This window comes from Rattus norvegicus, chromosome 5, assembly GCF_021556685.1.
Source record: "Rattus norvegicus strain SHRSP/BbbUtx chromosome 5, alternate assembly SHRSP_T2T, whole genome shotgun sequence".
In the NCBI taxonomy this organism is placed as follows: domain Eukaryota; kingdom Metazoa; phylum Chordata; class Mammalia; order Rodentia; family Muridae; genus Rattus; species Rattus norvegicus.
Genome location: NC_141538.1, coordinates 154,808,371 through 154,836,034, shown reverse-complemented (window position 1 = coordinate 154,836,034; position 27,664 = coordinate 154,808,371). Strand labels below are relative to the sequence as shown.

Here is a 27,664-nt window from a genome sequence, read left to right as displayed (position 1 = left end):
GATGCAGAGGCAGGTGGATCTCTTTGAATTCCAGGCCAGTCTGGTCTATAGAGTGAATTCCAAGACAGGACTACACAGAACAACCTGTATCAAAAAAATTCCTCCAAATGTAATAATTCCTTATTCTGTAATCAACACAGCTCTTTGTACAATTTTAATCCTTTGTTGCAAGTGTAGTTCTGTAACCTAAGACTTATTCAACAAAAAAGATTAGCTCTTCCACCATAATATTCAGTCCAAAGGCGACAGATATTAGCAGCTAGTTGGCTGTAGGATGAAGCACAATAAAGAAAACTGTAGCGAGAATTGAGAAGTGCACTTAGTTTTTTAAAGTGGTGGATAAAATTGTATGGCTTTGCTGTATATACTCTGTTTTGAAGTAATGCAGAGTGTCAGAATGCAGCGAGGTTACCTTGATAAGATCATTTGTTTGATAAGGCTACTTAACATATACGCTTGGCATTTTTTAAGGAACACAGCTTTCGATTGTCGTTTACTGTAGTCGCCATGTTGTATCGTAGAGCTTTAAGAAACTGTCTGCAAGGTAATGTTTCCATCCTAGATTGGACTTTGAAAGTTTTATGTTAAATATGAAGAACTGATGTTAGGTTTTTATAAAGTGGTTTTGACTTCTTGATTTTGAACTGTTAATTGCTTTTGACCGGTAAGAGAAATCATTGAATACTATGTTTGGCTTTACAGAGATTACCCTCCTTTTTTTTTTTTTTTAATTGTGGAAGATAATATATTTTATTCTACATGATTTACAGTTTTATTGTGGGCAAAACAAGTGAAAATAAGTTCTACAAAGTAGTGCTTTAAATTGCAATCTGTAGAGAAATTGTCTTATTTTTTTAAACTTTTATTGAGTGAGAGAGGTGTGTGTGTGTGTGTGTGTGTGTGTGTGTGTGTGTGTGTGTGTGTGTGTGTGAACTTCATATTGTGTACCTCAGTCTTTCTCATCTCCCTCTCCCCTAGTATCTGCCCTCCACCCTTGCAACTTCTTCTGAAACTGAAAAGAAATCTCCTTGTGGAAGTTGTGGTGTGCCAGTGTGTCCCCCCACAGTATACACAAATGTTCACTGCAGTGACTTGTTGCTTCTGCTACTTACCAATGCTGGACCCTCAGTATTCTGTTGTTGCCCGTGTCATGGAGATCCTGTAGTTTTGAACCAGCCCCTTCATGTTAAGTTCATCAGTGGGGTAGATGTTGGGATGGGCTAATACAATCTGTGGGCCTGGGAAGTAGCTGAGCTGTCTGCTGGCTAACTTTCCAGAGTGCTGCAGTAGGTGAGGGGGTGGGCCAGCTCTCCTACTCTAATGACTTGGGCCAGCTCTTCTGCCTACTATTAGGTGGCAAGAGGCATGCATATGTGGGTGCATTCACTGCAGGGAAGACAAGTGGTGGGGTCAGCTCTCCCACACTCATGCCCTTGGGACTGGCTCATCAGTGACCCTGCTGTGCTGCCCTGGTGAGGTGCAGGACCTGCTCTCCTGAGTGCTGTAGCTGATGAGGGGAAGGACCAGCTTCCTCAGGGTGCCCAGGTGAGAGAGGGGGGCCACTTGCACATGCCCCCAGGTGGCAGCCTAAACCAGGACTTTTTCCTGGCCTTTGATGGTGACCGAGCCCTGCTGCTGCAGGGCCATGGACCCAGACATGGCCCCTGGTGGCAGCACAGGCCAGGACCCCATTGTTCCATGTGGCATCACCAGCTGCTCCCATCAGGCTGTTCCTCACTCCCCTCAGTCTCAGTTCTGCCCCTTCACTGGGCCCACATCTTCTGCTTCTCTTTCTCTTCACTTCTCCACCACTTACTTGCTCTTCCTAGTGACCCCTGCGGTCTCTGAGTGTCTGGGGTCGTCTCAGGAGTGCTGCACTCTGCTTATGCATTATGGCACCTGACAAGGGTCATTTTGAGCGTGGTCTGCCCCCCCCTCCAGACCTATGTGAGCAACAGTTTGGTGGTCTTCTCAGGCTAGCTGCCTGTTGTGAGCCCCATAGCACTGGTGGTTGTCTTGAGGGTCTTCTGTCTTGGACTCACTCCCACACAGCCTGTGCTCCTAGGCAGGATTCCAGCTCGCTCTAGCTGGATCTGGGTTGCTTCCAGGGTGGCAAGCACAGTTGTCTTAGGCTCTCTCTCTCCAGGGATTATTAGGCTACTAAATCATTCAGATGTTCACAATGTTGAACAATAAAGTTGAACTAGGAATAGATTAATTAATATTTTAGTCAGAAGAAAGTTCAGGTCAGATTATAGACTACATAGATTATTTTAGAAACTGAAAGCCATTTTAGTACCTCATTGTCAGATGCATATAACTCCGAAGTATAATAGTAAGCAACTGGTGGGAAATGTTACAGTGGCGCTTCTAATGTGGCACCAGAATAAAGTCTGATATTGTTCATTTTTAAACAGGTAAATGAGGAGAGTAAGCTTTGTGGGTTTTTTTTGTTTTTTGTTTTTTTTTTTTTCCTCTTCTGCTCAGACACCTTAAACTTGTAGTTAGGCAGCATAAAGAATCAGAATTATACATTTCCTTTGGAGCATTTTGAAGCCTACACTCCGAGTCAAGACTTTGCATAAAAGTAGGGATCAGGAAAATTCCTACTGTTGAATATGGGAAAAGAGTGTGTGAAAAATAGTCTTTCTGACGTCTAAAAAGCTTGCTTTCCTTAGCAGTTTACTGTGCTGACTTCTTTGTCTCTGGTTCTTGCTGTTTCTGACTTCCTTTTCTTCTGGCTGAAGAGAGGGAGATCCTGCTTTCAGCAGAAGCCTTTCTTAGGTCTAGACATTTTGAAGGTTGACTGTTTTAGTTCATTTTTTCAATGATGGTGTAACTCTAGGATTGCTGTTCCAATTGAAATGTGTGAATTTTATTTAGAATGATATTATTGCTCAAATACTGACCACCAGGAGCAGTGTTAAAAGACCTCTAGTGTGTTTGAAGATTCTGGTCATTTTTTGCTACCTTTGTGAACCTCATTTACTTCATTTTGCATTTATTCTAGCAGACAGATCATTTATTCTGCATAAAACTGGGTCAAATAGGTAGTGGAAATGTATTGGGTTTATTTTAATTCACTTTAGATTTTTTAAAATTATTTAAATGTTTGAGTGTGATCTCCTGAAATGGGAGTTACAGGCAGTCTGAGTCACTTAACATGGGAGCAGATGTCCGCCTCAGGAATCTTTACCTCCAGTCCTTGAATGTTTTTGTTGTTTGTTTTGGTTTTTGTTATTGTTGATTTTCTTTGTTTTGTTTTTCGATATTGGGTCTCTATAATTTCCTTTCTGTCCTGGAATGCATGTAGATCAGGGTGACTTGGAATTCAAAGAGATCCACCTGCCTCTGACTCTCCAGTGGTGAGTAAAGGCAGGCCAGTTTTTTTTTTTGTTTTTTTTTTTTTTTTTTTGTTTTTTTAAGATTTATTTATTTATTTTGTATATGAGTACACTGTAGCTGTCTTTAGACACACCAGAAGAGGGCGTCGGATCCCCATACAGATGGTTGTGAGCCACCATGTGGTTGCTGGGATTTGAACTCAGGACCTCTGGAAAAGCAGTCGGTGCTCTTAACCGCTGAGCCATCTCTCCAGCCCCCGGCAGGCCAGTTTTTTAGTGGTGTTTTTAAAGCCACTTCTTTTTTTTTCCAGAGCTGGGGACTGAACCCAGGGCCTTGCACTTGCTAGGCAAGAGCTCTACCTCTGAGCTAAATACCCAACCCCCCCCCCTTTTTTTTTTTTTCTTTTTTTCGGATCTGGGGACAGGGCCGTGCGCTTGCTAGGCAAGCACTCTACCACTGAGCTAAATCCCCAACCCCCACTCTCCATTTTTTAAGAGTGACTTATTTTTATGTGTGAGAGAGCAGTGAGTGCTCTTAACCCCTGAGCCATCTCCAGCCCCACTGTCAATTTGTATTTTATGTGCATTGCCTGTGTGGCACAGAATGGGGCAAATGTCCAGGCGTCAGTTCTTTTATCCACACGTAGGTCCCTTGAGTCAAATTGGTCATCACATCTGGCAGCAAGTGCCTTTACTCATGTAGCAATCTTACTGGCCCACTTTCTTCATTTTTAAACTTTTGTTTGGTCATTGTTTCTTTCATTTTTGAAGTTATAACATTGCTTACTGTCCTAAGATCAATCATATATTTATTTATAAGCTCGAACTTGCTTAGCCTCTTACTACCTCCATGTAGTTTTTAACTCTTTTATTATTGTTCCTTTTATGTTCTGTAATTTCCAAACATCTGTAGAGTTCTATTTCAGCTTATCTCTTGCCATTTTACTTATCACAGTACCATTCTCCCAAATTAAAATGGGAGTAGTATTTAGCCACTTACACCCTCATGAGCACAGCCTTTTGATTTACTAAGTTTTGTTTACTTACTCACTTTGTTCCAAGTTATTTCACCTTACATATAAATTATGTTGTTGCCCTTTAATTGAATTTCTTTTGCTAGGTCATCTTTCCTCCCAAGACATCTGTTACAAAGTGGTCAGATGAGTTTAATTAAAATACAATGTTTATTGCCTTCTTGCTAAAGATCAGTTTTCTTCCATTAATGCTGAGATCAAGATTTAAGTTTCAGAGTGTCCAAGGTTTTGGCAAAATGATTTGACATTACCATTGTTAAGTTAGTCTCTGCTGGTGAAATGAGTCAATTCAAGCCAGAGTAAAGTATATAAAGGCAGGTTTATTGGGAAACAGCTCTTGGGCACATTCACTGGTCCCAAGAAAGAAGACTAGGGAAGTCACTGTGGGGAGGGGAAGAGCATGCCTGCATACTGAAGGAAGGAGAAAATGCAGAGAGGGAGGGAGGAAGGGAAGGGGGAACCAAAATGTTTGGATTATTTGGGGAGGGGAAAGCCTACTTCCTGGGCTGGAAAGTTCAGGGTAGAGAGTAGGGTATTGCCAGGTAAGGACTGAGGAATGCTGGGAGGACGTGGAGGCCAGGTCCTGCACCTCAGCTATTCGTTCTGGGTCCGAAACCCAACAATCATCTACAAAGTTCACACTGGAGAACTATAGTTGAGTCACAAAAATAATAGTGAGAAGCTCTCATAAGTACTCACAAGCTCTCACAAGTTTATTGCTTGCTTCTGGGGGAGAGAGGGTCACATTCATGGCTCTTTGCTGCCCCTTGTGGCTTGTGGATTACAAACTGGATATACCTAGAAGTTGGCCATCTCTCTGTGGTCCCCCACTATTCCAGACCGTCTCCTCAGTTAAGTGTATACAGTACTGTCCTGTATGAACTGCATTTGATTTTTTTCTCTGCCTTTGGATATTTTGAGCCCTCAGTATATCCAAATGCCTCAGGGACCTGTACAGAAGAAAATCATCCCTGATCCTCCAGTCTGTTCACTTATTTCATTTTTTAAAGAGTTGCTTTATTTTTCATTTTTCTCCAAAGAGATTATAAGTTCTCAAGAATTCTACCCTAATTTTTGTTTTTTGGTTTTTTTTAAGTCTTCTGTAGGTATTTATTTATTTATTTTAAATTTACTTATTCACTTTATATCCCAATATCAGGCCCCCTCCCAGTCCCCTTCACTCAGACACTCCCCCAGTCCTCCCTCCCTCTGCTCTATCCTATTTTTGTATTGTTGAGCAGTTGGGATAAGTAACCATTAAACACCAAATTATGAAATTATTAAACATAAAATTCCACTGATAGTAAGATGGGGATTTGTGAGTTCAAAGTTTTACTGGGTTTTTTTGTTTGTTTTTTTACTTTTGAAATGCGCTTTCTTATTGTGAAGCTTACTTGTCAAAGTATGGGCTGACTAGATTGACATCTCACTTCTGAAAAAGTAATTTCTTCCAAGATTTAGAACTTTATCAAGATATTTAGAAAAGTTACAAATAGAGATGTAATTCCAAGAAATTAGTCAAAAATAGGAAGTTTTTGGAATCAGCAAACTGGTGATTTTCACCTTCATGTAATGACCATTTGAAGGTCAATACTGACTTTGGTTTAAGATGTTGGAAAAGTGGTCCCTTGAGTGAAGTGAGTCAAGGTAAAGCGGCATCTGGTGTTGGAACTGGTGCTCTGAAGGGGACATCCCACAGTCGTTACAGGTGAAAAGCCAAAGACTGATGGTTGACTTGGAGAAGTTGTGCTCACACGACCTAAGCCGTGAGTCTGAGTGCGTCAAGAGTTCGTTGTTTGCTTAGATTGTGCTGGAGATGAAAGCAGTGGCACAAAAATGTTGCTGTTGGTGTTTTCAGTTCTTATCTTGAGGTTGTGCTTAGTGAAGATGCCTGTGCTCGCTTGCTCTCACTCTCACGTGTTAGGAGCAGGCCTGGGCTCTGGAGAGCCCAGATCGTATCTTGCACATGTCACCTGGTTGGAAAGTTAGCTCTCAGTGTTTGCGTCTGTGTCTTGTGAATGAAGAGAAGGATGAGCCGGATGTGACAGCCCATGACTAATTCTACACCGAACCTTGTAAAAGAGGGTCAAACTATGTGGACCCTGTCTCCAAAGAGTTACTGAGTCGGTAGAGTGGTTTCAGTACCAGCCTCTGGAAGAGGAAAGCAGGAGTTCAAGACTACCATGAATGCATGAGAGTCTGTCTTGGTTTAGAAGTGCAGAAAACAAGAAGATGGTTGGGGCTGGGAATAGTGAAGTGATGGAAAGCTTGCCTTGCCTGCCTGAAGCCATAGGTTTAGTTCCCAACTGCAAAACAAGCAAACAAACACACACCTTTAGCCACGTAGCTCAGTCAATGTATGGTTGCTCTTTACTTAGTAGAGGTGCAAGCCTGTAATCCAAGCACTTGGGAGCAGCAGGTATGTCAGAAGAAATTCAGTCATCTTCAGATACACAGTAATAGCAAATGAGGACACGAGATCTTGTCTTTAAAAAAAAAAAAAGCAAAAAGATTCCTTTCAGTGCTTTTGAAAAGTGGGTAAATATACCACAAGTATATATTGGTTAGAAATACCCACATTTATCCTATTTCTTTACCTAAGTAACATTTTAGATTTGATTTTTTTTTCAGCTTTTAAAAATATTTCTAGGATGTTAAGATAGCTTCTAATTTCACCTATATTCTTACCAAATTACATTATTTTTTATAATTAAAAATTATATTTATATTTTTTCTTACTCACTTTACATACCCCTCATTGTCCCCCTTCCAGTCACCTCCTCCTGTAATAATTTTCCCCATCCTCCCTTTTCCTATGAGAAGGTGAAGGCCCCCTAGGTATTACCCCCACCCTGGCACATCAAGTCTCTGTGAGGCTAGGTGCATCCTCTCCCATTGGGGCCAGGCAAGGTAGCCCAGCTAGAAGAACATATCCCATGTACAGGCAACAGGTTTTGGGATAGCCCCCTGTTCTACTTGTTCTGGACACATGAAGACCAAGCTGCACATCTGCTATATATGTGTGGGGAGGCCTAGGTCCAGCCTGTATATTCTTTGGTAGTTCAGTCTCTGAGACTCAGAAGGGTTCAGGTTAGTTGACTCTGTTGGTTTTCCTGTGGAGTTCCTGTCTCCTTCAGGGCTGCACTCCTTCCTCCTTTTCTTCCATAAGAGTCCCCAAGCTCCACACTGGCTGTAGATGTCTGCATCTGTCTGAGTCAGCTGCTGGATGAAGCCTCTCAGAAGACAGTCATGCTAGACTCCTGTCTGCAAGCACAACAGTGTATGATTGATAGTGTCAGGGATTGGTGCTTGCCCATGGGATGGGTCTCATGTTGGGATAATAAGAGTATCTTTTTTTTTTTTTTTTTTTTTTTTCCGGAGCTGGGGACTGAACCCAGGGCCTTGCTCTTGCTAGGCAAGTGCTCTACCACTGAGCTAAATCCCCAACCCCAAGAGTATCTTTTTTTAAAAACAGTTTTGCTATGTAGGCTAGGTTGAACCTGAATTTGGTCCCCACTTCAGCCTCTCAAGTATTTGGGATTTTAGGCATACATTACTCTCTCTACTTGACTCAGTATCTTTATAAGAATTTTTTAAATGTAATTTTAAAAGCAGAAACAAGAAGAAATTGCCTTACCTTGTTCTTTTCATATTATTATTTGTAGCACAATAACCATGGTTAAGAAATATCTTTTTTGTTGCCTACCACTGACAATAGAAAAACAAGAGTCTTGTAGCTGAAACAAGTTTGCTTATTGTATGACATGCATTATAGTTGGAGAAGGGGAAATGATAAGAATAGAAAGGGTAGAGTAATTGACTTTCAGTGCCCAGTTGAAAGTGCTTTTGTAGCCTGGCATGGTGACACAGGCCTTTAAACCTAGCTTTCAGGAGACAGAGTCAGGGGCTCTCTGTAAGTTCAAGGCCAGCCTGGTCTACTGAGTGAGTGCCAGAACAGCAAGAGCTACATAGTGAAAGGCCATCTCAAAAAAACAAAAAAAGGAACTTTTTTTTTTAAGTAGTAAAATGTCTCTGTGATGTGAAACCTATATTTTTGCCAAGTCAGGAACACCATTTGAGAGAGAACAGCTATGTTCCAATTTTAATCTTAAACTGTATTTGTTTACTGTTATGAGCCCAAAAAGGATTTAATATTTTGTCTACTTTAGTTCTGTTGGAAAACAAATGAACAATGTCTTTTTTTTTTTAACCCACAACCCTTTTTATGAATAAAAATCATACCAATAGTGAACATTTCTCATTTAAACTGTAGGGCCTGTGTTCTCAAGATTAGTTTGTATACTGGGTTTAGCAGTTCAGTCTTCTCATCATGCTTATGTGTTGTTTCCTAAGGGCTCTTAACAACAAATCATATACATTGTATCTTGTCTAAGCTGAAGAACCTTCTAGAACCTAGTGAGTCCTTTAGACAAGAGCAAAACAGTGTCTGCCACCTCCCAGCATATTCTGTTAGTGTCAAAAATCATTGTTTGCATTTCAGCTCTTAATATTCTTTAGGATGGAGATGTTATTTAAAATTTCATAGACCCTGGAACATTTTTATAAGGGCTATAATTGTTTGGCTTTACTGCTTCCTTCAAACTATGGTGGGATAATCAGTCTGCTGTCTTGTGGGAACATTTTAAAATAAATGGTGCAATGAAGCTTGTCTTAAATTCAGATCACTGGGAGATGGTGTTTTCCTACTTTCATAGGCCACACTATGATCTCCCTGCAGTGTACCAGGGGGCCAGAAGCTTAAGATCATGGTGTCTGTCTTGGTGATAGATTGTAGAAGACGGTCTGTTGACATTTTTTGATTGAATTTAAAGCTTTGATTCTTGAAGTTCTACAAAGTACCATTGAGGAGGGTTTTTTTTGTTTTGTTTTGTTTTTTGTTTTTGTTTGTTTTGTTTTGAAATATCAGGGCTTAGTATATAGCTTAAGGTGCCTCCATCCTCCCTCAGACGTGTGTCTGCAGCTTGGCCTCTGATCATATGATGTCTTTACCGAGAAGCACTGGAGTATTGAGTCCAGTCCTGTCTACTTTGTGTGGAAGGAAAACAAAACTACTCTTGGTGCTGAATCTTTTAGTTACATCCCCTGCTGTGATAAGAACAGGATCCCCCCCCCCTTTTTTTAAAACTAAGATTGTCAGTCATTTGCTTGTTGTCTTTCTAGATAGAAAATTAAGAGACTTGAATTGATGCTGAATTGTTGCAGTTTGAGGTCCTGTAACCCATGTCAGACTCATTCAGTGTAGCAACAGTTAGTTAAAGGTATTAGAATCCATCTCCCATTCCCATCCAGATTACTAAAGACTGGCAGCAAACATTTAGGGATTAGAAATACTGTGTACTTTGTTCTACTGCCTTTCAACAAGGATCAGCATGTGAAGTTGAAATGTCTTCACCAGAATTCCAAAGATGATGTTATTCCCAGGGCCTTGATTACAGAAGGAGCTCTCTGATACGGGTTTTCTAGTTGGTGGTAAATTCTTGAGTCACCAGCTATTAGTCCTTTATGTCCAGATATTATCTTAATTATGGAGTAAGGTCCCTGAGTTCTCCTCTTTCCTTCCACAGGGCAAGCAGGAGGACTTCAAGACGACAGTTCTGGAGGGTATGGAGACGGCCAAGCATCAGGTGAGGGTGGCATTAGATGCTTGCCACTTTAGCAAGAGCCACTAGGTCAGGGAGTGATTGATGCTTGCAAGTGTTTTTGGCTATGGTATTCTCATTGTAGCCAGAAGCGCAGGGGTAATGTAACCCACAGGATAGAGTAGTTTAAGGAGAGAGTATAGCAGAGCAAAGGCAAGCAGACTCTGTTGAAGTCCTCAGGCCGATCTCAGCCCTCCGTTCTTCATGTTTTTGAGGAGATGGCGGATACTTTTCTTGGGAATAATGGGACCTTTAAGGAGAAACATAGAAGTAGCCACAGACAAGAGACCATGGACTCAAGTCCTAAGAAGGTTAAGGTATTTTAGGACTCGACTGCAGGTGACACCTTACATAGGTATGATTATTGTGCTGGGCACTTTTTCCAATAAATGGTATGTAATCACGTTACAGTTGACTTATCAGAGTAAAAGTTGCCTTTTAAAAAAAAGTATGTTCAAAGGGTTTTCTCTTTTCAGACCAAACTATGGATTTTGACTTCTAGGAAAAAGTAAAGAATTTGTAGGGCCATCATTTGGAACAGTTAAGCTTGTTCCCAGAAACTGAAATAACGTGTTTGCGTTTCATCCTTTTCGTCGTTGAAGTGTATGAGTGCGTGTGTGCCAGGGTCAAAAGCTGGTTTCTTTAAGACACTTGGAGAAAACTGGAGTACATATTACTTTATTGAAGGCTGTCAACTCATTTAAGTATAGATTAAGACACTTGTCTGCAGCGGTTTGCCCAGCAGGTTCAGGACATATTTGTGTTTTATTTTGGACTAGATGTAGTTCTTGGAGATAGAGCATTTGGTAGTTGGTAGTCAAGGGAATCTGGAATGTTCAAAGTAGAGATCTTTCCACACCGTCCCAAGGACCAGGGATTTCTAATCAGTACATGGTTACCTCAGAGGGGTGCACTTCTCCTTTAGAGAGAATACTTTTTACTGAGTGATGCAGGCGATCTTCCTTGAAACTTGATTGGGGACAGCCTCTATAGAGTCTTAATTTCAAGGAAACCAAGTTTTCTTGTTGGTTTTTGTTTGGTTTTTAGAACATTTTCGCCTTTGCTTAAATAAACAATATATCGTATTGCTGGTATAACAGCAGACTGTCATGTGCAACTGTGGAGCGTAGTTCTGGGTGTTGTCAGGAAGGAGTGAATGGATGCTGTGAACCCTCCAACCCTCTCTTAGATTAGATCTTGCAATGTTGAGAAGTATACATATGTGTCCCTAATGGAGTTTAAAACATGCCACAGTGGTCAGCATTCTTCATGTGAAGCCAGGTTCTTGAGGGATCTCAAGGGTTCCTTACAGCCAGGATTATATCTTGGTTTCTTAAAATCCATGCTGATGTCTGTTTCCTAAATCTTAGCGCTAGAAGGGAGCTTGAGGTTATCTTGTCCAGCTTCCTGCCTTCAGACAAATAGTGTTGTATAGCTCCCATTTAACAGTTAGAGTCTGAAAGAAACCCAAAGAGGCTTAATGAGCTGGCCAGCAGCCAGCCAACAGCTGTGAAGTGAGAGCTCAGGACATAAAGTCGAACGAAGTAGAACTCATGACTTTGCTTCTCTCCTGTCTTTACTCTTTTTATTTTAGACTTGTTGTAGGACCTGATAGACCTGCTGATTTTAAGAAAAGGCTTTTTATGTAGATCCAGGTCCCATGAGGCTTTTGTTTTCACTTTCAGTCTGAAATCTTGTTAATTTTCCTTTTTTATTTAAACAGTAATCAAAGGCAAATGACACCTGGAGGCCTCCAGTCTCTAACTTCTCTGTTGCTTACACCATTCACATCTCATAAAATTCAGGGCAAAATAATTTTGTGGCATAAAATACTTATTTCTCTGCTTTTTTTCTTTCCTGGTTGATCCACCACCCTGAAAAGGGAAGGTTTTGTATGTTTTCAACTATGGCATCAGGTGAGAAAGGACATTGTAGTTCAGTGTGATTGCAGACTGGAAGGAAGGCCATTCTAGAACTTAACCGTGTGAGGGGTTGGGAGATAGGACTGAAGCTAGGCAGGCTGAGGCTTTTTAAAAATTTAGACAACATCTTTGTAATGTTCTAAATTTCTAGAATAATACATTGTATTAAGTGTATCCAAACACAGAGGTGAAAACTATTCCAGAGCCAAATGCAAATTACTTCTGAATTCTATGTACTTTAAAAAAGAAAAGGCTGTTGTCCAGGTCAGCAGGTTTCTTGTAAAGGAGATGGGTGTGAGCTCTCGGATTATCCAGAGTAGTCTCTGCTTCATTCTGCAAAGCTAACCTAAGAAAGGTGTTTTGATTTAGTTTCCTGACAGTTTGTGCCAAATTAACTTTGCTTTCTTTGAAAAAAAGCTAGATTTGTTTTTTAATCTTGCTGCCCAATTTTCATAATGGTCTTCATTCTTTGAAATAAAGTTCTCTCTCTAAATACAATAAAGAAGATCATTTGATTTGTTAGCCAGGCCTGCAAGTGTCTGTGCTGGGCCTGTGCTCCTGAGCACTCAGCACTCAGCGAGCGTCCCAGCGGCTGTTTCAACTTGGGAACTTGGTATCCAGTGTCAGAGCAGGAAGGGAGGCCTGTAAAGCAGTGTTGTTCCTGATGTAGTAATATCATCTTTTTAGTTTCTTCAATTGTATTTGTGTAATATTTTTGAATTCTGGTTTAGAGAAGTACTTTGAAATTGCCGTGTGAAGTAAATAACTTACCCTAATTGTTACATAGTCCTCAGATGCCCAAAGTGAGCCAAGTGTCTGAGGTTTTTGTTTGCTTTTTCCTTAAGAACACTTGCATCTTGGAACCAAATGTCATATGAAATTTGGGGGGAATTTTTTCTATATTTTTTTTCTTGCTGTCATTGAAAAATAATCTGTTGTAGTAGAAGTCTTTTAAGGCAGGGTGTACTATGGAATTAGCTGGGAAAGCACTTTATCTTTGGCAAGCCAAGGAGAATTCTATTACACCTTATGTTGGGTTTACAGCGGGGTTTTGTCACATAGCCCAGGTTGGCCTTAAATGCATGATTCTCCTGCCTCAGCCTCTGGAGTGCTGGTGTTATGACTGCACCCCATGGCCAGCTGAGAAATGGAGGTTAATGCAGATTTAGCAGTGATCCTTGTTTTCATGTTAATAGGAAACACATGAACTATAACTATAACCTATTAAGGATTCGGCCTAGGCACTAAACAGTAATGAGTAGGTAGCTTCATTATAAAGACCAGATATTTTAGAGTTTGATTTTTGTTTTTTGTTCATTTGTTTTGGTTTGGGGTAAAGGACAAGGACATCAAAGCTGTATAATTCTAGAAAATTTCTGTCCCTGCTAGCACCTCCTCCTCCACCACTTCCTCCTCAAAGAATATCACATGCCACCAGCAACAGTCTAGCTCTTCTTTTTATCCCTTAAGGCATATTTAATTGTCTGACAATCTCTGATTTTAGATTATCGTTAACTTAGGATCGATTGTTGATTTTATTTAGTAATGTGGAACACAGGGTTTTTGCCCTTAGATCTAGTGGTGGATGGTGCTTCTCTCTGAGAACAGCTATTTAAGATGTGTGGCCTCGGTCAGCACTGGGCAGTTTTACTTGGCCTTTTTGTTAACAACTCATTTCTCTAAGTGGTGACTGTTACTTGAGTGTCTGTGGAAACATCCCTTAGAGTAGCTACAATCTTCAAGTTCAATTTCTACCTGCTGTGTTCTTTACTTCTAGTCTTTACTAAACCCTTCTAACACTGCTTCTAACTTCTTGTTTTATGACCTTTTAATATTACATATAGGAACTCTTGTCTTGCTTTGTTACTTACTCTCATACTTTTTGATACCGAATTCAGAAAGTCCAAAATTTGTACTTTTTCTTGTCTCTTTCCCGTTTCCAGAGTGAAAGTGTGCTAGGGACTGGCTCCTAGGTCGGGGGAGCTGAGCACACGCACTCTACTCTCCCTGAGCTGCACCCCGGCCTGGCTGGCTGTCCACATGCTGCTGCAGCGTTAAATATCTGAGTTATAACCCCAGCATGTGCCCAACTTCCCAAAATCCTTTACAAACGTGAGCTTATCTACTAGCTTATAAAATATTTTAGAGCCAATTTAAATAATTTTCAGAATAAGTCACTTTATTTGTAGTATATGTATACACTCATACAGTCTGGGTAGCAGCAATTCTAGTATGTAGTGAAGTATTTCTAATGTTGCTCACAGAAATAAAGTAAATTCTTGGCCTTCTTCTGACTTGACTTCTCTGCCCCCTTGCCTTGGCAACACTAGGTAGTGAGGACTAATACATTCTGCCTGCTATTGATAAGATTGTGTGACTTTTCTGTTTTTGAGTTTTCAACCTTTAATGTTCCATTTCATGCTACAATCACAAATGAAGGCTCGTGATTACATTTTTACTCCTGGCCTCTGTTAGTGTATTTTCCTTTGTTTTCTTCTCTAAATTTTATTGTATGCTCTCTATAATATTCATTTTAATTATAATATTTCAGTCTTACCTGATTGGTAGATGAAAATATTCTAACTGGCTTGTTGTAACATAATACTTGATTAATAAACTTTAAGATGTTAAGCTTGGGGCTAGAGAGATGGCTCAGCGGTTAAGAGCACTGACTGCTCTTCTAGGGATCCTGAGTTCAAATCTCAGCAACCACATGGTGGCTCACAACCATCTGTAATGGGATCTGATACCCTCTTCTGGTGTGTCTGAAGACAGATATAGTGTACTTATATATAATAAATAAATAAATCTTTATTTAAAAAAAGATGTTAAGCTTGAAATGGCACCTGACATTTTAACTTTTGAGGCAAAATAAAAAAAAAACTTTAAAAGGCTACTAGTATCTAGTCTGTGAATTAGGCAAAGCTTTTATAGCTCTTTTCAGCCAGAGAAGGATTTGAGGTTTCATCATCGTGTCTCTACCCGTTTGCACTGTTCTAGTGGTCCTTTGCTTCCTTTGCTAGGTGTGGAGGGTGCAGCTTTCCAAAGCAGACTTCCCCATGACCGAATGACCTCTCAGGAAGCAGCGTGTTTCCCAGACATCATCAGTGGGCCTCAGCAGACACAGAAGGTTTTTCTGTTCATCAGGAATCGCACAGTAAGTGTCTATGCTTCCTTTTTTCACTTGGATTTTGAAAAGAGCCTATGAATTTTATCAGGAATATGGAAAACAAATAGAAGGGCAGAAAAATTTAAATCGTAATATATTTATTCCATATGTAACTATTGCCAGAGATAAATTGTCTTTTCCTTTAAGTATTTAAGGTTTATTTTTATTGTTTTTGTGCATGCGTGCTTGTATGAGTACTCACATGTGAATACACAGGTGTCTCTGGAAACCAAAGGTGTCAGATGTTCCGGAGCAGGGGCTATAGGCAGTTGTGAGCCATCCAGTGGCTACTGAAGCTGATGTGTATAAAGTTTCTTTCTTTTCTCTTCCTTTCGTTCTTTTTTTTTGTTTTTTTTTGATATCTTTTATTTACATTTCAAATGTTATTCCTTTTCCCGGTTTCCCATTCATAACCCCCTATACCTCCTCCCCCTTCTTCTATAAGGGTGTTCCCCCACCCAACTAACCACCCCTTCCCACCTCCCTGCCCTGACATTCCCCTACACTGGAGGGGTAGGTCAAGCCTTGGCAGGACCAAGGGCTTCTCCCTCTCCCCTTCCTCCTGCTTCTGTGAAGATGCTCACTCCCACTTCAGCACTCTTAAAGTTTCATTTTTGTGTGCATGCATTTTTAGGATTCTTCTCATACCTCATAAATACATTAGGGATGGGAAGAAATACTGAGATTGGCTGCTTACATGCTAGACAAGTGTTGGAACACTGAGCCATACTGCAGGCATACCCCAGAGGACATAAATCACTTTAAGCAGTCACTGCCTTTTCCTCAAAGCTGGACCTCAGTCAGACTGTGCTGACACACACTTTTCATCCTAGCACCAGGGAGGCAGAGGCAGGCAGATCTCTGTGAGTTAAGGTCAGCCTGGTCTACAAATTGAGTTCAGGACAATCAGGGTTACTCTATCTCAGAAAAACAGACAGACAGACAGACAGACAGACAAGCACAAACCAAGGCTGCACCCCTAACCCTGTTTTGTTACCTGGTTTACCTTCTTCCTCTAGATTTAATGATTGATGTCTTTATAATATTTCTTTTGATAGTTGGACCATAATTTAATTAACTTAAACTTCCCTTTTGACTTTGTTGTAATTAAACTCTGACTTTTTTAATGTGTTCTCGTTTTGTGTCTGGAATATCCTTACTATACGCATGGTCCCTAGTGTTTGTAAATAGAGTCTCAATTTGTAAAAATCAAAACAGTATACATATTTTAATACCCAAAGAGAAGACTCACTTGAATAGTGATTATACGGGGAGTTTTAGCATTTGATACAGATTATCCATCAGAAAGACTGTTGAACTCTCATTGTCTTGCCCTGGTTTGTGTTATTAGATCGTGCTGTGCTGCTGTAAGTAAACCCACCCTATTTTATTTCTTAGGCTACTGTTGTTGACTCCTTTTTTTTAATTTTTTAGTCCATTATATGCTATTTTCATTTCTTTTCTTTTAAATGTCTTTTGCCAAAAATTCTTTAGCTATCAGGCATAGTAGCCTTGCCTTTAACTCAGCAGTCAGGGGGGCAGTCATTTGATAGGCATTTTTGCTTCTTACTTAAATTTGAGTGATGTTTTTATATAATGATTTCAGTTTATTGTACTTCATTTTCTGTTACCCAATGTCAAGATTTGGTGAAGGATTTGACCGCATTAATGTTGGAGTTTCAGGCTAGTGATGGCTTTCTTCTGCGGTGGCTGCGTCTGCTCCCTGATTCCAGTTAGGTCTTTTGCCTTGTGACTTGAGAGCGATTGGAATAAAACCATGACTGAGTTTTATTTACTAGGATAGAAAGAGAAAGAAAACTGCGAAGGTTGAAGAACCTGAGCCATGTTTGTGGGAGAACCTGCATTCTCTTCTGATTGTAGCTCTGGAAAGGGGAGTAGCTCTAGTCATGTCCTTCGTGACCGACCTACGTGTAGCTAAGCAGTCAGCTCCCTGGTTAGAACTTCATCTGCAAAACAGGGCTTGTTACATTTTTTAGGAAAACTTTTAAAATGATGGTATTTATCCTGCTTTGTATTTTGTGTGTGTGTGTGTGTGTGTGTGTGTGTGTGTGTGTGTGTGTGTGTGTGTGTTTTAAAGAGAATTTCTGTTAAAATTCATGTTGAAAATCGTCGACTATGTTGTAATCTTTTCATTCTTTATCTGCAGGCTTTGAAATTATTTACTGGCCCTTCTTTCCTTTCTTAAATTAAACATATTACTTTCTTGGCTTCAGTAATACAGTATTTTCTGATTTTTTTTCCCTGTATCTCTGCACTGTAGTCCAATGCTTTCCAACTCAGTGTTATGTGAGGTCGTCCACCATTGTTTTTCTCTTGTGGACACTCTTCATCACAGTGCAGATCTCACCTCCTGTATGCTTCCTATCCAGTGTTTTCTCTTGGTTGTGTCAGAACTAGAATCATAGTCTGTGTGTGTTCTCACTCACCCCATTTACCAACTCATTTACTTGTTCAACCTAAAGCCGAGGGGTTCTCATTGACACTCTTCAGCCCCTGTAACCTGCACGGTTATAACAATGTGACTTTTCGGTTGTTGTTTTTAAATCTGTTCAGTATCTGGAATTATATAGCCCCAGGTTTAAACCCTAGCCATTCCTTGCTGCTTATTTAGACATTTTCCTCCTTTTTAGGTCAAATAGCCTCCAACTCCAATAACTCATTGGTGTAGTTTTCATTAGGTAATAGCTTCCTTGTCTGTGTTATAACCCTCGCTGTGTATGACAATAAAAAATTCATAGTTAGAAGTCTTAAATTTAAGAGATGATTTCACAACTGGTCAGGTGACATGTTTCTGTTGGTGTGTAATACAACTGATGTCATTTAAATACAGTTGCAGTTATGGTTGGACAACCCAAAGATTCAGCTGACATTTGAAGCTACGCTCCAGCAGTTAGAAGCACCTTATAACAGTGAGTACTGTGTCTGTGGGGAGAAGTTCCCTTGGAAGCCTGTGGCTTCTGTTGGCATTTTATTTCACCTTGTCTGCAGAAATGACTTTATAAAGTTGGATTTTTGTTTGTTTTCTTGATCTGTAAATTGTATTGATGCATGCGTTTAAGAGATTTCTAAATGTTTTCCCTGATATATTGTCTCATTGATCTATGGAATACTTTAGTATTAGATTATCTAATTATCTGGTTTTCTTTCTGTTTACCACCAACAGTTGGAAAAGTTTTTGCTAAAATATACGAACATTGTTCATACCTTGCAAAGTTTTGCTCTCTATTATCTGTGATGTAATAACTTTTAAAAAGATTTGTTTATGTATTTGAGTATTTTGTCTACATATATGTCTGCACACCAGAAGATGGCATCAGATTCCATTATGGGCACTTGTGAGCCACCATGTGAGTGCTAGGTATTGAACCTGGGAACCCTTGGAAGAGCAGCCAGTGCTCTTAACTGCTGAGCCATTTCTCTAGTCCATAATATCATCTTTAAAATACCAATTTAGCCAGGTATGAGCACATACTCATGACCTCAGCATTCTGGGGTGGAAGCAGGAGGATTATTAGTTCAAGGTCAGCCTTGGATACGTAGCAAGTGTGAAGCCAGCCTCAACTTCATGAAACTGCCTCCAAATTGCAGTCTCTCCCCAGCCCTCCACCTCCCCATTTGTTGAACCTTTGTTCTGTGTTACAGCCCGATAGTTCTTTGTTGGCTAAAGGAATCACATGTCCAAAGTGCCATGAGTTGTGTGTGGATGACTTCACAGTAGAGAGAAGAGTTAGAATAGCGTTTAGTCTGACCTGGTGGGAATATGACGGTGTTTTAACGTGCTCTACAGGTGACACTGTACTTGTCCACCGAGTTCATAGTTACTTAGAGCGCCACGGTCTTATCAACTTCGGCATCTACAAGAGGATAAAACCTTTACCAAGTAAGCACTTTCCTGCCAAATGAATTAAGTGGTTTATAGTAATACTTTTAGGCCTGTCTTTAGTATTGTGTTGTTGGTGACATTTTACTTAATGTTTCCATTAGTGAAAATATTCTCAAGAGTATAAGTCAAATGTAAAATGAATGAATGAATGTACATCTCTTTGAATTTCCTATTTGAGAAGGTTTTAGGAAAAGAATAATTTCCAGTTTTTAAAAATCTGAATCACAGAACTCTTAGAGATGGGAGAAGTGAGTTATGCAGGCAGCAGGGTTGGAGGCTTTCCGCTGTGGCTCCTTTGCTTTCTAAGTGTTTGCCCTTTTCATGCTGTTTGAACAGTGTCTGCCAGAGTCTAAGAGACAAAGATATTCTGGAAAAAAATATTTTCAGAAAGGAGTACTAACTTAAACAGTAGTAAAACTGAAAAAATGGCTCACATTGGTACAGTTTTGAAGGCCTTCCTGAGAGATAGGCTACAAAACTTCAAACTACTAGTCTGACTCAAACTTGTACATTGAGTTACAGGCTTCCAGCATTGAATTAATTTCTATAAGTCTCTGACATTTGTAATTTCCACAGTCTCCACAGTTTGAAAGTAACTGAATTGTTTAAGACATTACATAAAAAAGCCAAAAGTTTTTGTGAGAGGGGGGAAAAATATATACAAACTCAGATTTACAAACTGCTATAATTTTTGTTCTCTTTTTCCTTTCAGTTAAAAAGACAGGAAAGGTGATTATCATAGGCTCAGGTGTTTCTGGCTTGGCAGCAGCTCGACAACTACAGAGTTTTGGGATGGATGTCACACTTCTGGAAGCCAGGGTAAGAGTTCTATTTGGGGATTAGAGGCCTGACCTAATGGAAACATGGTAAGGAATTAACCTGTTATAGATTAGAGAATTGGAGAATTTGTGCTTACCCAGGCTGGGTTCTATAGTATAATTGAATATTTTTGGATAAGGTTGGGTAAGATTTGGGTAAGGTTGGTGTTGTAGCTTTTATTTATATTATGAGTATTTGGTGCTGGGAATCAAGCCCAAGAGCCTTACACATAGTAGTTAAATGCTCTACCATTGATCTATATTTTTGCTAAATTATTTTTGACAATAGATCTTTAGAAAGTGATTAGTGAATATGGAGTTCATAAAGGATAATTGGGTGGATAATTTCAGATAATTTTTTACCATTAGCACTCTTTGTCTCTGTGTTTTTCTCTGCTTTAAGGTTTATAATTGTATGTTTTATGCATATATCTGGGTGTGAATATATGCACATGTGTGTGCAGGTTCCCAGAAGAGGGCATCAGCTCTCTTGAGCTGGATTACAGTTGGTTGTGAGTCACTCTGGTTGCTGGGAATTGAACTCAGGACCTCTGGAAGAGCAGTCAGTGCTCTTAACCACTGAGCCATCTCTCCAGCCAGAAACCTTACTTCTTCATAACCTAAACATTTCAAAATTTTATAAAATCTTTAAAATATCATGTATAGTTCGTTCAAAACTGCTTTTATGAAGTTTTTAATTTTTTTAAAATAATTTACACAGAGCATGGGGGAATAAGAATGGTTTTCTTGATCGGCTGCTGCTTCTGTCTGTCCTCTCTGTACTGTGTGTTAAGAGTGAAGGAAGACACAGCAGGTCATTTTGAACCTTCCTACATTGACTATAACTCGTAAGGTTTGTTCTGCAATTTTTGTTGTGTATCAAGTTTACAGGGTGCTTTGATATTTTCCATGATTTTATCTTGAGGAAGGTTTTTCTATCCCCAAAACCTTAATTAGTAGACGCAAGCCTGGACCTTTTTAGGACTAAAAGCTATAGTTACCAGTTTGTTTTCAGTAGACCTAGTTGGTTCCTGGGCATCAGGAACATTTGTCAGAGAAGTTATCTGCCAAACGATGCAGTTACAACAGCTAATGAATGTGTCTGTGGCTCAGGCTGCTTGGACTTTTGTGAGATCATCAGTTTAACACTAGCCAGGTCGGGGTTGGGGATTTAGCTCAGTGGTAGAGCGCTTGCCTAGGAAGCGCAAGGCCCTGGGTTCGGTCCCCAGCTCTGAAAAAAAGAACCAAAAAAAAAAAAAAAACCACTAGCCAGGGCAACTTGATAAAATACCCATCCCCCATTACAAGTGACTGCAGTAATTAAAGTGTAAGCATCATATCACAGTGGTAGAACGTTGTGTTTAGCATTAGGGTTTTATTTATTTATTTTTTTAATATTTATTTTCTATCTGCATGTACACCTGCGTGCCCAAAGAGGGCATGAGAACTCATTACAGATGGTTGTGAGCTACCATACAGCTGCTGGGAGTTGAACTCAGGACCCCTGGAGAGCAGCTGAAGCTCTTGCCGCTGAGCCATCTCTCCAGCCCAGGGTTAGAGTTCCAAGCATGTATTTTCTGAGTGAGCCTTGTGCATCCTGTGCACTTAGAGTAGCTGAGCATCAAGTTTAGCCTTCCGGCTCTCACACGGTTTCATCATATCACTTCTGAATTTATGCTTATTGCAATCTTTCCTTCAGGTTATCATTGGTGTGTGTTTTGTATACATAGTATTAACTTGAAACAATATTTTTATATTATGAAAGATTGAATCCTGGTGTGGTTAGTTATGCTTAAAACAGGCTAAATGACTTTGAGCATTTGTTTGTAAAAAAACAGGATCGTGTAGGTGGACGGGTCGCTACATTTCGAAAAGGAAACTATGTAGCTGATCTTGGAGCCATGGTAGTAACAGGTCTTGGTAAGTAGTTTAATTTGATACTGTAATATACAATCTAAAATGAGAAAGATGGAGCTTACATTTAAAGCAGTAGTTAATTTTATAATATACTAATTAGGGACCCGCCATAGACAGAGAGTCATAGAGACACACCACACACAATGAGTCATAGGGTCACACCACACACAATGAGTCATAGGGACTCAGCACAGGCAGACAGAGAGTCATAGTGACACTACAGGCAGTGAGTCATAGGGTCACACCACAGACAGTCATAGTGACACACCACACACAGTGAGTCATAGTGACACACCACAGACAGACAAGGAGTCATAGTGACACACCACACACAGACAGTGAGTCATAGTGACACACCACACACAGACAGTGAGTCATAGTGACACACCACACACAGACAGTGAGTCATAGTGACACACCACACACAGACAGTGAGTCATAGTGAGAGAAGTCTCCTTTCCTCATAGTTGTAGTACTAGGCCAAAGGGGCAATAATTTATAACCTTCTTGTTAATAGTCTTGGGTAGTTCAGATCACATGGCAAGAAACAGTATGTGAGTGTCTTTTATGTTTCATCCTTCTAAGGCTAATAAGAGTCAATCAAGTTTATTATCTATCATATCACCTCCAAAGCATTTACCTTTTGAATACCAGAATAGGAGGACTAAGTGGGAATTCTCACAGTGGGAATTAAACTCCAACCTGAGTTTGTTGTAGTTGTTTTGGTTGTGAGTTTGTTTGTTTGTTTTATTTTACCGAGACGGGTTTCTGTAGATTAGGCTGTCCTAGAACTCAAAGAGATCCAATTGGTTCTGCCCCCCATCCCCCAAGTGCTAGGATTAAAGGTGTGTGCCACCATGACTTGGCCCAACTTGAATTTTGAAGGTGCAAAGTATATTCACCTCATAGCAGGTCCTCATCTCTTATTAGTAGGAAGTCCATTGCCAAGTGTCCTTTCTGAAGGCGGAAAAATGTGGATTGTACAAGTCTTTTGACACTGGGGCACTTTTTTCTAGTTCAAAGAAATTATCCTAAGGAAACAGATTAGTGAATGATGCTAAGTTTGGATCATTTCCAACATAACATTGTTTCTAATGGCACAGGGTTAGAAACCACATGAGAAGATTAAATTACTATATGTGGGATATGTATGTCCACTAAGAATTATAGCTTCACAGCATAACATGTTTGCAATGTATTGCTGAATTAAAAATTTCACAGAATAGGTTATCTTTTTATATAAAGCCTGTAACTCTGTACATCTGAGTCATAGAAAGCTCTGTATTAAAACATTAACTTAAAGAATTATGAGTAATATATAACTTTTCCGCCCTGGTTTTTCCAGACAGGGTTTCTCTGTGTAGCCCTGGCTCTCCTAGAACTCACTTTATAGACTAGGTTGATCTCAAACCCAGAGATCCACCTGCCTCTGTATCCCAAATGCTGAGATTCCCCCCCCCCCCCCCCTTGGAGCTGGGGACCAAGCCTTGCGCTTGTTAGGCAAGCGCTCTACCGCTGAGCTAAATCCCCAACCCTCCAAATGCTGAGATTAAAGGTGCCTGGCTTATTTAATATTTTTATGTTGGTCTAACATGGTTTTTTTTTTTCCCTGTGAGCTTTAAATTAGAAGGTATAGTTCACACCCTAGATTTTCAGCTGTTTTATTCATTCTTTTGGCAATGCTGCTGGGATCCAATTCAGTGCCTTGAAAGTGGGAGATAGGCTCTAGTACTGAGTTCTGTCCGCAGCCCTGGCTTATTCTACAGATGTCTCATGACATAGCCTGGCTGGCCTTGAGCACTCCATCTTCCCGCCTCTTGTCTTGAAAGGGCTGCAGCACTGGGTGTAGGCCACCAGGGCTGAATTTAGCATGTTTTTATTTTGAGTAAAGAAAATTTGACTTTGAGGCTTTTCTTTTCAAGGGTAGGCTGAATTTGTTTGAGTTTTTTTCTAGGAGGAAATCCCATGGCTGTCGTCAGCAAACAAGTAAATATGGAACTGGCCAAGATCAAGCAAAAATGCCCACTTTATGAAGCCAATGGACAAGCTGTAAGTTGACAAACAGCTTTTCAAAATTTCTTTGGGTCAATTGGGAATAATTCTAAGGAATGTATTAATTACCAAGCATGACATGAATATACAGACTGAGAAACAATTGACATTTTTCTGTTTCTTAACTCTGCCTTATATAGGAAGGGATGATGGTGTCTGCAAATTTACATGTCTGCTTGGGCGTTTTGTCTCTAGGTATTGACTGAAGGCCGACCACACAGTTAATTAGTCCGAGCCACTTTTTTCAGTAGACCTATGCCATTGAACCTGAGTCTTCATATTTCTGTGCTGTCTGTCCCTCCATCCTGTGCTTTAGCCCTGTGTGCTCTGTCACTTCGCTGTGTGTGTAGATGGGGCTCTGACAGGCTAGGAAACAGCCAAACAGAGATATTTACCTAGAGATGGAGTAACTTAGTGTGGTCAGAGGCTTAGGAGCTTCTTGTCCTTGGTGTGAGAGTTGCACAAACATGGTGATTGGTCTGAGATGTGAGTGGGTGAGCCTTGGTCAGACAGGTTTAGGGTACCCTGGCAGTCCTGATTTTGCAGGTGTGAGTAAAATTCAGGAAGTTTGCATTTAGCAGGAATTTGACCAACTGCCCTGTCAGGATGAGAAGCCACTCTCTGAGAATGTAAACATGGTTAACTTTGTATTTTGAGGAAGAAAGTTTGCTATGTATATTATATGTCATAGCTTAGCTGCTGTTACCACAAGTGGTTTTGCACAGTGATGATCTCAGGTGACATCTGTGTTTACTCCTGCCTGTCTGTGGGTTTTATGGGCTTCAGATCAGAAAGAGGGGCTGATATTCAGGAAATGACTTGGGTTATATCCACCAGAATGTGCAGCTTTCATTCCAGGGCTTTTTTGTGGGAGGCATCTAACGGAATGAGAGAGAAGGGATAGAAAGGTGTTAACTCAAGCACAAGGCCCTGGGTTCGGTCCCCAGCTCTGGGGGGGAAAAAAAAAAAGAAAGGTGTTAACTTAGTAATAATTTATTTGACAAAAGTCAATAAAAATACAAAGTTGAAGACAGTTCTCTGCTACAATCTAGTGGTATTTATGTGGAAATAACCCCCTCCAGTTTTCATTATGGACATTTTTAAGAAATAGAAAAGTAGGAAGAGTATTATAATGTACCCCCATTTTCCCAATTTTTTTCATTTGTCCTGTTTGTTCTTCGAGGAGAGAGTGCCTAAAAAAACTGTCACCCAGAAGTGTTGCAGTTGCTAATTAACATCTACTCACACCAACCTGGCAGTGGCTGCAACCCAGCTACCTCTCCCCAGTGTTCCCAAGTCTATCAGCATTTGCCAAGGGGTAGAGCCAACTGCTACAGAAGAGGCGGGCATGAAGGAGTGTGGAAGTGACTGATGGGATAGGGTGAAAGGGGGAGGAAACACCTTGCTAAGGTGCTGTTTTGGACTTCAGCCCGTGGTGCTGAGGAAGGTGACTAGAAGGCTCAGAGGGAAAGGATGAGCTCTCCTGGTGAGGCAAGAAGACAAGCTACAGTGCAGGGCAAGCAAGGCCTACAGTGGAGGCACTGGGAGCAGAGCTTGGAACAGGGGAAATGACAGGATGAGATAGGTCTTTGAGGTCAGGAGCAGGAAAGAACCTGCCTGGGTGTGGGAAGTGAGCAAGTCAGCAAGTAAAGAGATACCAGAGAAGTATGTTCAGTGTTAGGTACGCTCTTTGTCTGTGACCGACTCCTGAGCCTGCTACCTGAGCCTTCCAAGGACTGAGACAGTGTAACCAAGCACAGCTTAGCTGGTAAAATACACTTTTATTTTTGTGTTTGCTGTGTCGGGGATGGGATCCAGGACTTCAGGCTTCTAGGCAATTGCTCTATCTGTGATCCTCCTTAGTGGTGTTTTTGTTTGTTTGTTTTTTGGGGGGTTTTGTTATTTCTGTGAAACATCTTTTAAAAACACATGTTTTAAAGTAATATATCCACTAGCATGTTCTCCTGAAGCATAGTCACCAATCTCCTGTCAGTGTGGGATATGATTAAAACAGCTTGCATAAGAACATTGGCATTTGCTGGTGGCCATACTATAGAAACTTGTATATTATGTTCTGGCTTGAGCTCCCTATCTGAGGACTAGCCCTTTGGGGACAGAGTCAGTATTTTGAACGAGGGATATGTTTTTTTTCTTCCCTGTCCCCTTTTTTTAGATTTAATTATTTTATGTATTTGGTGTTTTGCCTACATGTAAGTCTGTCCATAACATGTGCCTACTGCCCATGGAGGACAGAAGAGGGTTTTGGATCCCTTAGTACTGGAATTATAGATGGCTGTGAAATACCATGTGGGTGCTGGGTGTTGAACCTGGGTCTTCCGTAAAGGCAGCACGTGCCCTTCACTGCTGAGCCATCTCTCCAGCCTACAGTATTTTCCCCTAAGTTCATTTATTTGTATCTGGTGCTGTAGTCAAGCAATGGTTGTTCAGGCATTGTAGTTTTGGAATGAATTCTTTGTAGCTTTGAGTTCTTCTTGCCTTTTGCATAACTCTATGTCAGAAGCCACATTAATAAGCTTCTCCATCTCTGATGGCATGGCTCAGTGAGAGTGCAGAACTGTTGACTGTAGACTAGTTTTTCACTTAGGGCACGGGTACAGGGACCTTTGTTTGCCTGTGTTTATAATTACAGACGATGCAGAAATATGAGAAGCTGCGTAGGTCAGTAGTCTCATTTTGCAGAATGGAAAACTTTATCTCCCATGTATTTCCCTAAAGCACTTACGGATCAGTCTGTTTCCTGGTGCTAGCTCAGTTTCTCATTTTGTTCTGTTACACCTGCCTGAGTTTTCAGGAAGACGAGTGGGGCGGGGTGAGTGATCGATTGCCTGTGTGACTGCTGAGTCTCCTTCACAGAGCTTTGAAATAGTTCCCCGAGGCCTAGCTCCATAGAGTATGATGCCTTTAATTCCAACACTTGGGACACAGAGGCAGGTGGATTTCTGTGAGTTTGAAGCCAGCTTGGTCTGTATAGCAAGTTCCAGGACAGACAAGGCTACGTAATAGAGAGCCCCTGTTTCAAAATAAAACAAAAAACTAAAATAGTTTCCCTTAGAGCCAGCAAGGCCCACCTAGAGTAGAAATTACTCAGCCATTAAGATTTCTTAGTGTTTAAAAAAATGCAATTCTATGTTCTTTATGTACAACCTTAGTCAAAATTTACCCAGCACAGTGCCACAGTCCTTAATTCCAGCTACTTAGGAGGCTGAAGCAAGAAGATCATAATAACCCAGTTTCAAAACAAATAAATAGTAACAACAAACACCACCTATTACATCTTTTCCTATTGCAAGAATGGCCAGGTGTAGAGCTGTGTGTGTCCTTAAGCAAGCACCCATAATGATATCTACAGCTCGCCCTCGCCCTCGCCCTCGCCCTCGCCCTCGCCCTCGCCCTCGCCCTCGCCCTCGCCCTTTCCTTTCCCCCTCCCTCTTTTTCTCTCTCTGATTTGAGACAGGGTTTCTCTGTGTAGCCCTGGCCATTCTGGAACTCACAAAAACTGATTGAAGCCCAGTGGTCTGGGGTTCAGTCCTTAGTACAACAAAGGAGGGAAGCAATTTGATGGTTCTGTGGTTCGTACACAGAGAATAAGTTTACCATGTTTGCGAAGGCCAACAGTTACCGAAAGTTAGAGATCTCACCGGATCTGGACGGGCACACCTTCCATCCCCGCACTCAGGAGGCGGTGCAGGTGGATCTTTGTGAGTTCCAGGATAGACAGGGTTACCCAGAGAAACCCTGTCTCAAAACCAAAAAAAAAGAGAGGTTATGGGTATCACGGGTGGTGCTTGCTCCATACCTAGCCATATTTTGCTAGGTAGATGTA

The 27,664-nt window shown here is 40.7% G+C and overlaps 1 protein-coding gene across 2 annotated transcripts in view; it reads left to right on the top strand.

Moving 5' to 3' along the window:
• The window catches only part of Kdm1a (lysine demethylase 1A), a 55,273-nt gene that overhangs the window by 13,611 nt on the left and 13,998 nt on the right, over positions 1–27,664 (top strand). The window contains 7 exon segments of one of the 2 annotated variants that reach the window (NM_001130098.1): positions 9,964–10,023; positions 14,984–15,117; positions 17,981–18,059; positions 18,938–19,030; positions 19,746–19,852; positions 21,690–21,771; positions 23,723–23,817. In NM_001130098.1, the coding sequence (NP_001123570.1) occupies positions 9,964–10,023; positions 14,984–15,117; positions 17,981–18,059; positions 18,938–19,030; positions 19,746–19,852; positions 21,690–21,771; positions 23,723–23,817 (650 nt within the window). 2 annotated transcript variants of the gene reach the window in all.